At 38.4% G+C, this 13,301-nt stretch overlaps 1 protein-coding gene across 1 annotated transcript in view; it reads right to left on the reverse strand.

The window, feature by feature from the left end:
* Window positions 1-13,301, reverse strand: part of Usp14 (ubiquitin specific protease 14) — an 89,836-nt gene that overhangs the window by 22,774 nt on the left and 53,761 nt on the right. Inside the window, exons 7-9 of the mRNA XM_083139372.1 lie at window positions 8,623-8,779; window positions 4,656-4,721; window positions 3,695-3,877 (exon numbers count right to left, since the gene is read on the reverse strand). Coding sequence (XP_082995498.1) covers window positions 3,695-3,877; window positions 4,656-4,721; window positions 8,623-8,779 — 406 coding nt within the window. The remainder of the gene's footprint in view (window positions 1-3,694; window positions 3,878-4,655; window positions 4,722-8,622; window positions 8,780-13,301) is intronic.

Genomic DNA, 13,301 nt, shown 5'->3' on the forward strand with positions numbered 1-13,301 from the left:
TCTTGAGTTTGCCTCATAGAATCTTGAGTTTCCCTCATTTTTGTAAACTCAAGCTTTTGTGTTTCCCTCATTTTTGTAAATTCCACCTGTTGTGACTCGCTGATTTTCCTTAACTCTGCAAGTAGATCAAACATTTGAAAAGGAACATTACTTTGCCCCATTGACGTCTCTGCCAACACAGAAGGACGAATGTCAATTTCTTGAACATTCTCTTTACTTCTTTTCCATTTCACGAAAGCTTCAATACTGAACGGGTCATAAGATGGATCACAATCTTTACAGAAATAATTTTCATTTAACTGGTATAACTCCCAATGCTTATCTGACAAACCCAAACATTGTAAATGATACCAATGGCCACAATTTTCACAAGCTACCAACCTTTCCTTATCGGGATCTTTGCAGCACTTCACCATATTTATGGCACCATTCTTATTTTGTGATTCATCAGGATCGTCACCACAATTGATAGATCTTGCTGTAAGACTTGTTTTGGATCTCAGATTATAAGGATTACTTGATGCGTACATAATAGAAATTTATGTACAAACTAGATTCACGAAAACAATGGTGTAAGTTAACACATACGCAAAACACATCACTTAAGATCGTGCTGATAACGTTCCACAATACTGGACCACCAATTATACTGTGACGTTCACTAGTCTATCATTTGCACGATTACATTTCGTTCATAAATATTTGAAACTAAAACGCGAAGGTGAAGGTACAACTTCTATGGGTCTATATATTAGTGAAATAACTGAGAAATATGCAGTTCACTATTACCTATATTTCCATTTTTTTCAGACACACTACCACACAATGACTATTGATTCTCGTTGCTATAGCAACGTTAGAATTCCAAATATCTCATTTATACAGCGTATAGCGCAATAAATAACATAAAACATAATTAACGTAGTACAAAGTAATTATTATACATTTTTTTGAACAGTTAATATAAAGTGATTTGTATAATATGAAATTAATAATTTCAATAAACATACAATTATATTGTGCGGATTCACAGGACCGTCACAACCAGACAAAAAAAAAATAAAGGCAGGGCTGTAATTTTCGTTCTGGTTCGGCTGTGTAAAATACATCGTAAAACAAAAGTCACTTTTCTTTGCTTCACCCAACTTCATTCACCCTCCTTCCCCATTCAAGGGACCAGTCAAAACTCCTTCCTTGACTTGCATTGTAATCCAGCGTGTAAAAGGAAACGCGCAACTTGCGACCTGTCTTCACCCAATGCTTCACCCAATGCGTATTCTAGGACAAGTCATTAAACAGCGTGGCAGTCGATAATCATTCGGGTTTGGAATTGAATTTCACTTTAAACTGTATATTTAGTCCCTATTAGCCCATCAGCATAAAATGAACTGAAAACAAGCTTTATGAAACTGCGCATTTTCACATATGGTAGATCCTTATTTACTCTCACGTTAATCGACCGGACGATTTAATGTTGGATTTAGGAGTATTCTCGATGTCAAACACCCACCCTTCCAAACGTTTTCCCCTTGAATAATGTCTTTTTAATCAGTCTCAGCGAGCATTCCTACATTGAACACACTTTTTTTTTCCTCCACATTTCCTCCACATGAATGGTTCTGAAGAAAAGCGGATGCAAATTAAATTTACAGATTTGCTTATCAGAAGGCGCAGAACATGAAGTTGTTTTAACTCTTGTTTTCCTTTGTGGAGATCGAATTTCGTTGTCAAATCAAAACAGCTTTGCGATTCAAAACAAAAACAATAACATTTTCCTTCGCGCTGGATGAGTCATCGCTGTTATCGGCAAGCAAGAGCTTTGCAGACGCTAGACAAAACACTGGCGCCAGCTGCATCCTAAAAACAAGGAGACCAGCTGGAAGTTCGAGCAACAGGTGGCGGAAGAGAAAAGTCCCAGCATTTTAAAGATAACGCAACTGTCGAAGAGGGAACTTTTAACAGCAGTGTAAAGAAGAAAGAAATGACCCTTGCTTTACATTTTACCATGCAACAGACAATAATACGGGCAATATTTCCTATGCAGACAACAGCATTAAAAAATAATAATAATAAATAAATAAATAAATAAAAACTGAAATCTGCAATTATCAACATTGCCGTGCACACCAGTGGCGGAGAATGAGCTGGGGAAAGGGTAGAGGGTCACTTTTTTTTTTTTACTTGTTCTATGGTTTTTGTTCGTTTTCAAGAATATAACCAGAACTGGTTGCCCCATTTTAGACGTCAAAGGAAAGGAAGAGGGGTGGTTCCTTTTCCACCCTCGCCTGTAATCAGCCTGCATCAGCAAGAAAATCCTGGCTGAAACAATCTGCATCGCCCCCCCCCCCCCCACGTTTGCTGACAGGAAAAGAGAGAGAAGTCAGTCGTTTAATGGAACACTTTTTTGGCAGATATTACGACATCGACACAATTAGGAAAACGTATGAAGTGGGAAACGGGAGTTATGATGCACATAAGATCGAAGTAAACTTTTGTGCAAACCTGGATGACAACGCATTAAGCGGGTTGACGATCTTTAGTTCACCTATGTGGTTTTGATTATCTCCAACAGTTTCGCTTTTTTATGAAGTGTTGCAGGGAACAAAGAACACGTTTTGGATGAAAGCGGTTACCGGAAGTTGTCGGCTACAAAGCCGAAAGTTGCTCACTCACGGGAACCTGCTCAACTCTAGGTCAGAGCTGGACATGATTGATTGATTTAGTTTATTTTACTTCGCGTTTTGTGCCTCTTGGCTAATTTGCGAAGATGAGGATGAGTGATGAAAGGATGAAATTGATGAATGGACATTCACAAACAACCAAGCCCGACCGGGATTTGAACCCGGGACCCTTGGCGTCGCAGCACGATGTCCTAACCGCTCGGCCACAGGGTTGGGCGTCAGAGCTGGACAGATGGGCCAGACTGTATTTTCGAACATTCCTGCGATCTTATCTCTCAAGGTGGTGTATTTATCGATGAAAGAGCTTGACCTGCCATACACATTGGCAAAGACTGCAAGTCCAGCAGTCATTTCGGGCTGCTCCCACCCTCCCCCGCGAGTTTTCAGCAGCTCTTAGGACAAGGAAACAAGTCAAGTCGATTTAAAATAACATCCAAGCACATTCGATCTTCTCTTCTCGCGTATCCAAGAGCAAGCGTGGCAAAACAAGCCTGGCGCTTTGGGTAGCGGCAGTCGGGTGCGGGGTAACATTGGTGCACTTGAGGGAGGGGAGGGCAGAGGTCAAGTGCTATTGGATATCACTCAAGCATGGTGTGGTGGTGTCTATTTTTAGTTCAGACCTAACTGTGAGCGGTAGAGCGCTCGTAAAGGGAATGAGTGGAGGAAAAAAACAACGCATTTTTCGGCCGATTTCCTTCAATTTTCCAACTTTTTTTTTCCAAATCTTTCTATTTTTTTCTAAATTTTTCACGGTTCCCGGGAAAAGGGTCGTTACTTCGAGAGGGTCGTTATACCCGGGGTCGAAGAATCGAGAGTTGACTGTATTTTCAATTTGGAGCCTCCTCTCTTGCCAGTTACCTAGTTTCTTTCTTTTCTCAAAGCTTGCTGGTTGCATGCTAAAATTCCTCAGCTGTGAATTTTAATGTTAGTCAGGGGCACCTCATGATAAAAATTATTAACATTACAATCACAAACACGGATGGTTCTTGCCAGCTGGATGTAATTTTGCTCACCTTAAATTTTGTTCGCATTGGTGTTAACTTTTGCTGCAGCTCAGGGGTGCAAAGTTCAAAGGCATCAAAGTCCATAGGAAATTTGACATCCTTCAAAATTTTAGCATTGATAGACTCTCTCTCCTTGTAGTAAAATCTTACAAACTGAACCGTCAAATAGGCCGGCAAACGATTTATTTTACACTGAAAATGAAAAACAACTAATTAAGATAAACTTTCATCTAAAAAACACAAATTAAAAAAAAAAATCTTGTGCGATCTTAAACATTGGTTACCATTAAAGCAAAGGTCCTCCTCATTCAGCATGCACAAAGATGCAAATAAATATGCACAAAGATGAAACAGAATGGACATAGAGCAACAAGATGGACAGAACAAGATAAGGAAGGAGTAGAAAGTGATTTTGACTTTGAATAATTTGAAATAGGCAGGAATTTCAATTGTCAAATAATTTCATAAGGTGTAAGTTAAAAAATACGACTTTAAAATACATAATAGCTTACAGTCAAAGTACATTTCTTACAGTACATATTTATTTCATATTTAAATAGACCACTGCTTCATTATACCAACTTAATCATTACATGACTGGTTCTGGAATCAAGTTCTGACAAAGGTAGCACACAAGACATAAAAAAAAAATGTAACTTCTTATGATATGCTACACTGACAGAGGTTTTTCTACAGTTTTCCTCAATCACTGCTAGCAAATAATGGAATGGCAACTTTACTAGAGATCACAAGATGACTCTGTCTATTGCATTTCTATTTCTTTCTGCTCATTCTCCATCTCACCCATTGACAGCAGTACATCAGTTAACTTAATTCAATTAAGTAAATCAACCAACCACTAAAACCTAACCAGATATAGTGCTTATAATAACCACAGTTCTGTGGGGAAAAGTTAATCATTGAATGCAGCAATATTTATTTCAATGAGATTCAAATGTTATATACCCACCGTTTTCATATATACAGCATCACGATCCAAAGTGGGTGAGTACTTTGTAATTTGTTCCTGCATTTTCTGGAAAATTAAAAAAAATAGTATTACCAACATTTATTGCCACAGTGTACACACACATACCAAGGAGGTTGCAGGGTTCTCCTTACAGAAACCAACAATATACAGTATATGTAAATAGATTAGATGCAAATATTCAAATGAAAACTCATCACACATCTATTATTGGTGTGGTGAAAACAACTTGACAGAGAATATGTGAGGGGTTAAAAAAATAAACCGTTACATTTCTTTTAGCATCACATCGCTGTCAATAATGATCAACTTTTACATGACGTTCCTATTGTATTTTATGAATGGTAAAACCGCAGCTACTCACATACCATGTTTACTTGAGTACGGAAAATTGATTAATTCTGCTGTAAATATCTGAGAAGCAGACATGATTCCTTTACACAGGATTAAACATAACACTACGGTAACTACATATATGATATATTAGAAGGGATATGTTTAATTTATGTAATAAGTGCAATTTTTAAATCAAATTTAGGATTACAGGAAAACCTCGTTAATACGAAGTTCAAGGGACCAAAAAATGTAAATTTTGAATTAAACAACTTCGAGTTATCCAAACTTTTTAAGATGGTGCCTGTTTTTCACGTATAAATTGCCCCCATAACGGATGTTTTAAAGTTGGCAAAAACTCATAAAATAATCTTTATATGTACTATATAATAATATTGTAAGTTTTAGAGAAACTAATAAATGTTGCACAAAATGCGGGCATGGAGCATACGTGGAAACAAAAGATTCCTAGGAGACGGTAACGCCATTTATCCTGTATAGTTATAAAACCTGTTATGCACATGATGCATGTTGTTGAAAGGTAAATTGAACATGAAAATGTTTTCATAAAAATGTCTTTTACAATTCTAATTTATGAGAAACCCGTTTCCACTGAGACCTACGGAAAGGAAAACAATCTCTCATTTATTACAAACGAAACTCGAGGAATCTTGACAGCAGTCACAATGGCGCCAGCAAAAGTCAGGAAATAATCGGGCAGAAAGCAACCTTTCTTGGCACCAGAAAAAAAAAACCCGGGGCTGTACATTTCATTCTAGTTCGGCTGTCTAATACATTGTAAAAAAAATCAAGTCTTCTTTGGTTCAGCCAACTTCATATTAACCCCTACCCTTTCCAGGGAGCAGTCCTAACTCTTTCTCGCCTTACTTTGTAATCCGTCCTCAAAAAGAAAATACGCAACTTGCGATCTATTTGCACTCAACTTGGATCCGAGGACACATTACATAGTCCCGCACTCAATAATCAATTGGGTTTGGATTTCAGCTTAAAATGTATATTTAGTCCTGATTAGCCCATCAGCGTAAAACAACCTTTACAAAATGGGTGATCGTTATTTATTCTCACGTTAATCGATGATTTATTGTCAGATTTAGGAGTATTCTAGAGGTGAAACACCCACTCCGCCAAAGGATTTCCCCATGAACAGCTGCTTCTATTTTTTGATCGGTCTCAAGTGTCCATTCCTACATTGAGGATTTATTATTGTTATATTTTATAGCAAGTGAATGTTTCTGAAGAAAAGCAGCGATTACATTGCATCGAATTTTGTGTGCATTTCCTTCAAGCACTGCTCTGAGTGTTGAAGATGTTTATTCTTTTGTCAGGTGCAAAATAAAAGTTACAGTCTTGTTTATCAGAAGGTGCAGGACATGAAGTTGTTTTTACTCTTGTTTATCTTTGTAGAGATCGAATTTCGGTATCGACAAGCGACAGCTCTGCCCAGACACTAGAGGAAACACTGGCAAAGAGAATTCTTTTTGACACAGGAGTCAGCTGCAGCGTAAACACAATGAGACTGGCTAGAAGTTAGAGCAACAGGTGACGGAAAAGAAAATCCTCGGCATTTTAAAGTTAATGCAATTGTCGAAGACTGAACTTTTATCAGCAGTGTGAAGAAGAAGAAAAATGATCTTTGCTTTACATTTTACATTAGTACAGACGTTTCCTATGCAGACAGCTGCATTCAAACAAAAAATAGGGACCTGAATTCTGCAATTATGTCACTGCCATGCACACCAGTGGCAGAGAATGGGCTGTTGTAGGGAAGGACTTTTCTTTTTAACTTGTCTTACGGTTTTTTGTTCATTTTGAAGAACGTATCAAGAGCTGGTTGCTTCATTGTAGACATCAAAGGAAAGGATGAGGGATCCACTTCCACTCTCAACCATAACCAGCCAGTGTGCGCACACGAGCAAGAAAATTGTGGCCGAAACAATCTGCATCGAACATTCAAGTAGGGTCAAATCGAATGTTTATTTAAACTTTTTCATAAGGGCTGAGAGGTTATGCAATAATGCCATAGAAAAAGAAAAGGAAATATTGTGGATAATAGAGGTAGGAATGAAGAATGGATTTTCCGAATATGAAATGAACCTGTTAGCTAGGAGAGCAAGGAAGAATATTTCAAAGGGGAACCCCGATTCTGATAGCAGGTTAGAAAAGGAGGAAAATGAGGAGGGAGGGTTGGATAGTAAAGTTAATTATGTTGGGATACCGTACTGTAAAGGGCTCACGGAGAAAATTGAAAAAAACAGTGAAAAAGTATGGTGTGAAATGCGGGACGAGAGCACCTAGAAATATTGAAAAGCATTTCACGGATTATAAGAGGGGGGTAAAAATTCGAGATAACCCTGATGAACAAAAAGGGGTGTATAGGATTGAATGCAATTGCGGGATGGAATATATTGGACAAACCGGCCGGAACATGCGTATTAGATGGGGCGAACATGATAAGAACATCAAAGAAAGGGATCCGAAAACGGGGCTTGCAGAGCATATAATAAACAGTGGGCATAGAATAATAAAAAGAGAGGTTATCAAAAGAAGTAATAGTAAATTGGATAGGAACGTATACGAAACGGCATTTATATGCGCGGGACACAGAAATAAACTGAACCGGGACGAGGGCAATTTAGATGACGTATGGATTAGCTTTTTTTAAAAAGTGGGACAATTTGAATAATAAAAGGGCCCCAATAGGCTTCCATGTCACATCGGAGGTAAGGAAAGCAGCCGAGGTGGAACGGGAATTCTCCTTGGATTGGTGACGAGGGGAAGAAAAAGAGAGGGGAGGGATCTCTCGTGGGAGGGGAAATACCATTCCGCTGCGCGGCGCCATCTGCCCGCTCGCTTCACTTTGACAGGGAGTTTAGGCTCTCAACGGCCACTCCAGTTTACCGTAGCGGTGGTTTTAACATGTTTTATTGTGAGTTTTAAGGGTTTTTTAGCAAAGAGGTTTTAATTTTGTATAGGTCAAGCACTATGAAGTGTTTTTAACCCAAACCTTTCACCCAGTATCCTCACATGACACTTCTCTGACGTGGCTTGATATTCCGAGCCGAAAACGACAACCTGAGGAAGGAAGCAGTAAAGCTTCCGAAACGTCGTTCACATAAGAATACATACTCACTTGCGTAAGTAGACCAATTTGAATACTCTAACGTATTTTTGTAACGCACGTAACCAATATGCACATATGTCTTGTGGTTAATACTTTATTTGTTTCCCAATAGAGGTTATTGGACCTTCGCAGAATTCACATGAACTGGGTTGAGGATTTGAAATAAAAATTACTCATGTCTTCAGAACATGTGTGCAGACCGGCACACATGACGGTGAATCCAACTGCACACCAATAATGAGTCAACATACTGAGAAGTTCAACCATTGAGAACTACACTGGCATTAATCTTACAGGTATTTTTATCCCATTTCACTCTTTAATGTATCTTGCTTAGTTCAACACAGTTTCTGCATTGATTCTCGCATTTTCTTTCACAATAATATTATATCAATGTTTGAATGTAATTTTTGGGTAACCCTGTATGCATTAAATACATGGAACATTAAAAGAAGTAAGAATGTCAATACTTACAGACCTTAGTCCAGACTGCATATACCTAACATCTTGGGATATAAAACAACTAAGTTGTAGAAAATTCTCAGTGCTGTATGTTGGTTTTTCATCTTCAGATTCTGTACACTTCAATTCAACATTAAAAGCTCCACCAAAATATTGGTCTACAAAAGAGCTGAAAACAAAACAACCTTGGGTTACAAAAACGAAAAAAGAAAACATGGCAGAAGGCAATTTTATAAGAGTATTTAATAAGCAATAAGAAATTAACTAGCACATTGATGTATATTACATTTGTTATCACTAGGGGGCGAATGTATAATGACTAAAAAAAGGCAAAATATGCACAAAAAGGGCCAAAATATGCACTAAAATTTTTCAAAACAACCTATTTTAAGGTTCTGTATGCCTTACATGGGAAGTAAATGTATCATTTACTCACTGAAAGCACAATTATAGAAATGAGTGTGATAAATTGTGCTATTTATGATCACCAAAAAAATACTAATTTAAAAATGTTTTTAGTTTCATGTAACAAAATGATTATATTACATGCTTTTCTTTGTCTGGATGCTTACTCTAAAATCTGCAATATTGCAATTACTGTATAATAATATACATATCTTGTTGGAAACACTATGCTCTTTTCATTGCATTAACCAATATCTTATTCTTTTACATTAGCATTTCAATACACTAGACATTATTTATCGATGTTTTCAGGTAGCAGATTCTTGTGATTGTCAGAAACTAAGTCTTTGTATTTTGAAAATGTTCTTTCCATTTCACAAGATGCCACTGGCCAGTATTTGTTCGTTTAATTTATCCTGATGCAAAATGGATTTTTCTGTATTCAGAATTTTCAAATAAATAAATAAATAAATTTTAGTTGTGGAATACTGCAAATAAATCGTATCTAGTACGAGGCGCATCCAGAAAGTAAGTTTCCCTATTTTTTTTTAAAAAAAAAACCAACACAGTTTCAGGAAACCATTTATTGGCAACAGGTACAGCAAAGGTTCAGCTATTTTTCAACATAGCAACCACCAGAATTGAGACACTTGTCGTATCGTGGCATCAACTTTTGGATCCCACTGTCGTAGAACTCTGCCGCCTGTGAATGGAACCAGCGTGTGACAGACGTCTTCAGCTCTTCGTCGTTGCCAAAATGCTCACCGGAGGACAGGAATTTCTTGAGGTGCAAGAAAACGTGAAAATCGCTGGAAGCCAGATCAGAACTGTAAGGTGGATGATCAAACAACTCCCAGCCAAATTCCATCAAAACAGCTGCTGTGCGCCGAGCCGTATGTGGACGAGCATTGTCATGGAGGAGCACAACACCTGCAGTAAGCATGCCACGCCTCTTGTTTTGAATGGCACGTCGCAATTTCCTTAGTGTTTCACAGTAATGGTCAGCGTTCACCATTGCACCTCTGGGGAGGAAGTCAATGAGCAAAATGCCCTTCCTGTCCCAAAACACGGTGCACATCACTTTCTGTACCGACAGCGTCTGTTTGAATTTCTTCTTGACCGGAGATCCACTATGCCGCCAATGCATTGACTGCTGCTTGGTTTCCGGGGTGAAGTGCGAAATCCACGTCTCATCGCCCGTGACGATCCTGTCGAGGAAATCATCGCCGTCATCATGGTAACGTTGCAGGAATGTCAGTGCTGATCCTGAACGTTTCATTTTGTGTCCGGGTGTCAGGTTTTTCGGCACCCACCTGGCACACAATTTTTTGAACAGCAGGCACTGCGTGACAATCTCATGCAACACGGATCGCAATATCTGCGGAAAAAGGCTACTCAACTCCGTAATCGTGAAGCGACGGTTCTCTACGATGCGCTGCCGCACCAGCTCAACCAGATCATCAGTGATGAGGGACGGATGCCCACTGCGCTCTTCATCATGGACACTTTGACGACCTTCCGAAAACTGCCGACACCAGCGACGCACCATCTGCTTACTCATAATGTTCGGCCCATAGACCTCACAGAGCTGACGATGAATGTCAATTGGCACAATGCTTTGTGCATTCAGTAACTTTATCACCGACCGAACCTCGCATGCGGCGGGAGAAGGAATACGAGCTTCCATTTCGGACCACTGCTGCCTCGCTACTGGCATGCGGCGGGAGAAGGAATACGAGCTTCCACTTCGGACCACTGCTGCCTTGCTACTGGCGCCGGGCGGGATCTGTCCACCTGGCATATGATTGATACGTCTTAACTCTGCTGCGCATGTGCAATTTACACGGCTCATTATGTTTACTTTCACGGGGAAAAAATAGGGAAACTTACTTTCTGGATGCACCTCGTACTTCCTTTTTCTACGTACTTCTTTCTCGTTGGGGCTATTCTTTGTGTATAGCAGTGTTTAAACTTTTATTTCGTCAGGGACAGGTTCCCCCTGCAACACCACATTCACCCATCCCAGGAACTGCAAACTTGGGTTTTTGGAAGCTATTGCTAACTGCTTCTTCAATTCAGCTATTTCAACTTCTCCTAGTGCTATTTTCTTTTGAACAATATCGAAGAGATTGAATGGTGTAACGTGATGACGAGAAAGAGTATTTTAAAACATCGTTTCAGTCATCCTGCTACATTAACTTCAAAATTTCCCATATAAAATTTTCCCTCGAGGTTATTTTTGTTTTGAGGTAGATTTCTCCCAACAGATGGCTCTGTAATTGTCGTGCAAGCAACTTCATCCTCATGGTTTGTGCAGCAAAATAGAACTCAAGACTTCGTCACACAGAACACATTTCTCTGAACACTTCGCCATCACAAGTATTGGGAACATCATATGTAGTACTTCCTTCTTCTACGTACTTCTCGTTAGGGCTATTCTTTGTGTGTAGCAGTGTTTGAACTTTTATTTCGTCAAACTAAACATTGCTAATGTGTGGATGAAATGGATGGATAGTTATATCGTATGGGAATTACACGGAAGAACACGATTACGGATTGCTGCAAGGCCTCCCGATTTTTAGTGGATTTATGGATGCTATGAAGAAAGTCAAGCTGTTGCCTTTGCCGAGATACCATTTAAAACTTGATTGCGTCAGCGCAGATAAGAAGGAAGCCCGAAAACGGAAGATGACATGCCACGAGGTAGTTTTGACCGGCCTGTTTTGATTCGTAAGTATTATACATCTGAACCGTCAACTACGACAAGGACTTAAACTGAGGTATGTAAAGGATTGATATATTATGTGAACAAACAGTATATACGATTTCTAGTGCTTGATATGAGTTGTGTTGCGAAATGGTGCCACGTTTTGACTTGACTAGCTAACACGTAAAGATAATACATTACTTGTTTAATTTTGATAAGAAGCAAGCTTGTAAGTGGATTCAACTCACTGTTGATTTGATGTTGTGATATTATCAGTAAAGCTTGTATTGAGATTGAAATGGTGATTTATAAGAACCAACTGCCACGTTGCCAAACTGTTGATTCGTGTAAAAAAGAGAAGAAACAAGTGAATGAAAAGAATATTCTTCAAGAGGTGCATTTTTGCGAGTAAATTTTCCATCCTCCTTGATATGTACCTTTATTCTTAAAATCTAAAGCCAATGCTCCTTTTAGGCAGAAATTAAGTTAACTGTACATACATATATTTTAAAATAGAAGAAAGTTTTAATCAATTTTGGAACTGTTCTTTATTGCAGTGTTATGCACACTTATGGTGCACCTATCAAGATTTTTGTGCTCAAATATATATATATTAATAGTTTTATCAAATGATTACGTGAACCTTGTTACATATTTTAATGTAAATAATGAGTGATTGTACCAACAACCTTAAATTGAAAGATAATGTACTTCTGAGTGCTATACAATTTACTTGTCAGTTTTAACGGCACAATAAACCAATTTGTTAATCTTACTCAAACTATTTCCTTTCAATATTGCTAGCTTGGATATAATCATTATTCTCAAGTATCAAATGGTGAATTTTGGGGTTACGGTACTGCTTAATATTTTGTTGTTTCACGTAGTTGTTATTGGGGAAGCTGCAACATCTTATTTTACAGCAATTAACCTCAAGGCAAATATAAATTTGTATTCGTGGTTCCTCGACGTAAAATTTCATCACTGTGTATTATCCTTTGCGGTGTATTGGGGCAGTGCGACTTCCTACTTTCCAGCCACGCCGAGGAACGACGTTACAAAGGGCAAAGAAAGAAAAGAAAACTATCAATCTTTGTCTGTTCAAAGTTATCAACGAAATTTCACCATATTTTTAATACTTCATTAAAGATTCAGATTGACTGCATTTTCATTCAAACAACACAATGAAAAATTGCACATGGTACAACTACATACAGACCAAAATTGTCTGGATGGCCTATAGTACGGGATTCGACTTGCAAACACTCCGAATGTGAATACATTTAACGTGCGGTTCTGGTGGTGTTAGAGTTTGCACAGAGATAAATGTATTATAGACAGATATTGAACTCAGGCAGCAAACAGCCTGCACTATGAATCTGTGGTTCGCACCTACCATAACATGGGAGTCAAACAAACGATATATGTCGCGTGAGATTTAATTGAAAATAGGGATGGGACCGATTAATCGGTACTCTATCGGTATCGGCCGATATAGGCATATCGGTTTATCGGTAAAATTACCGATTATTTTACCGATCCGATATATTGATAAATATCTTATAATTTAGTGCAAAAT

Source organism: Lepisma saccharinum, chromosome 17, assembly GCF_977018435.1.
Source record: "Lepisma saccharinum chromosome 17, izLepSacc3.1, whole genome shotgun sequence".
Lineage (NCBI taxonomy): Eukaryota > Metazoa > Arthropoda > Insecta > Zygentoma > Lepismatidae > Lepisma > Lepisma saccharinum.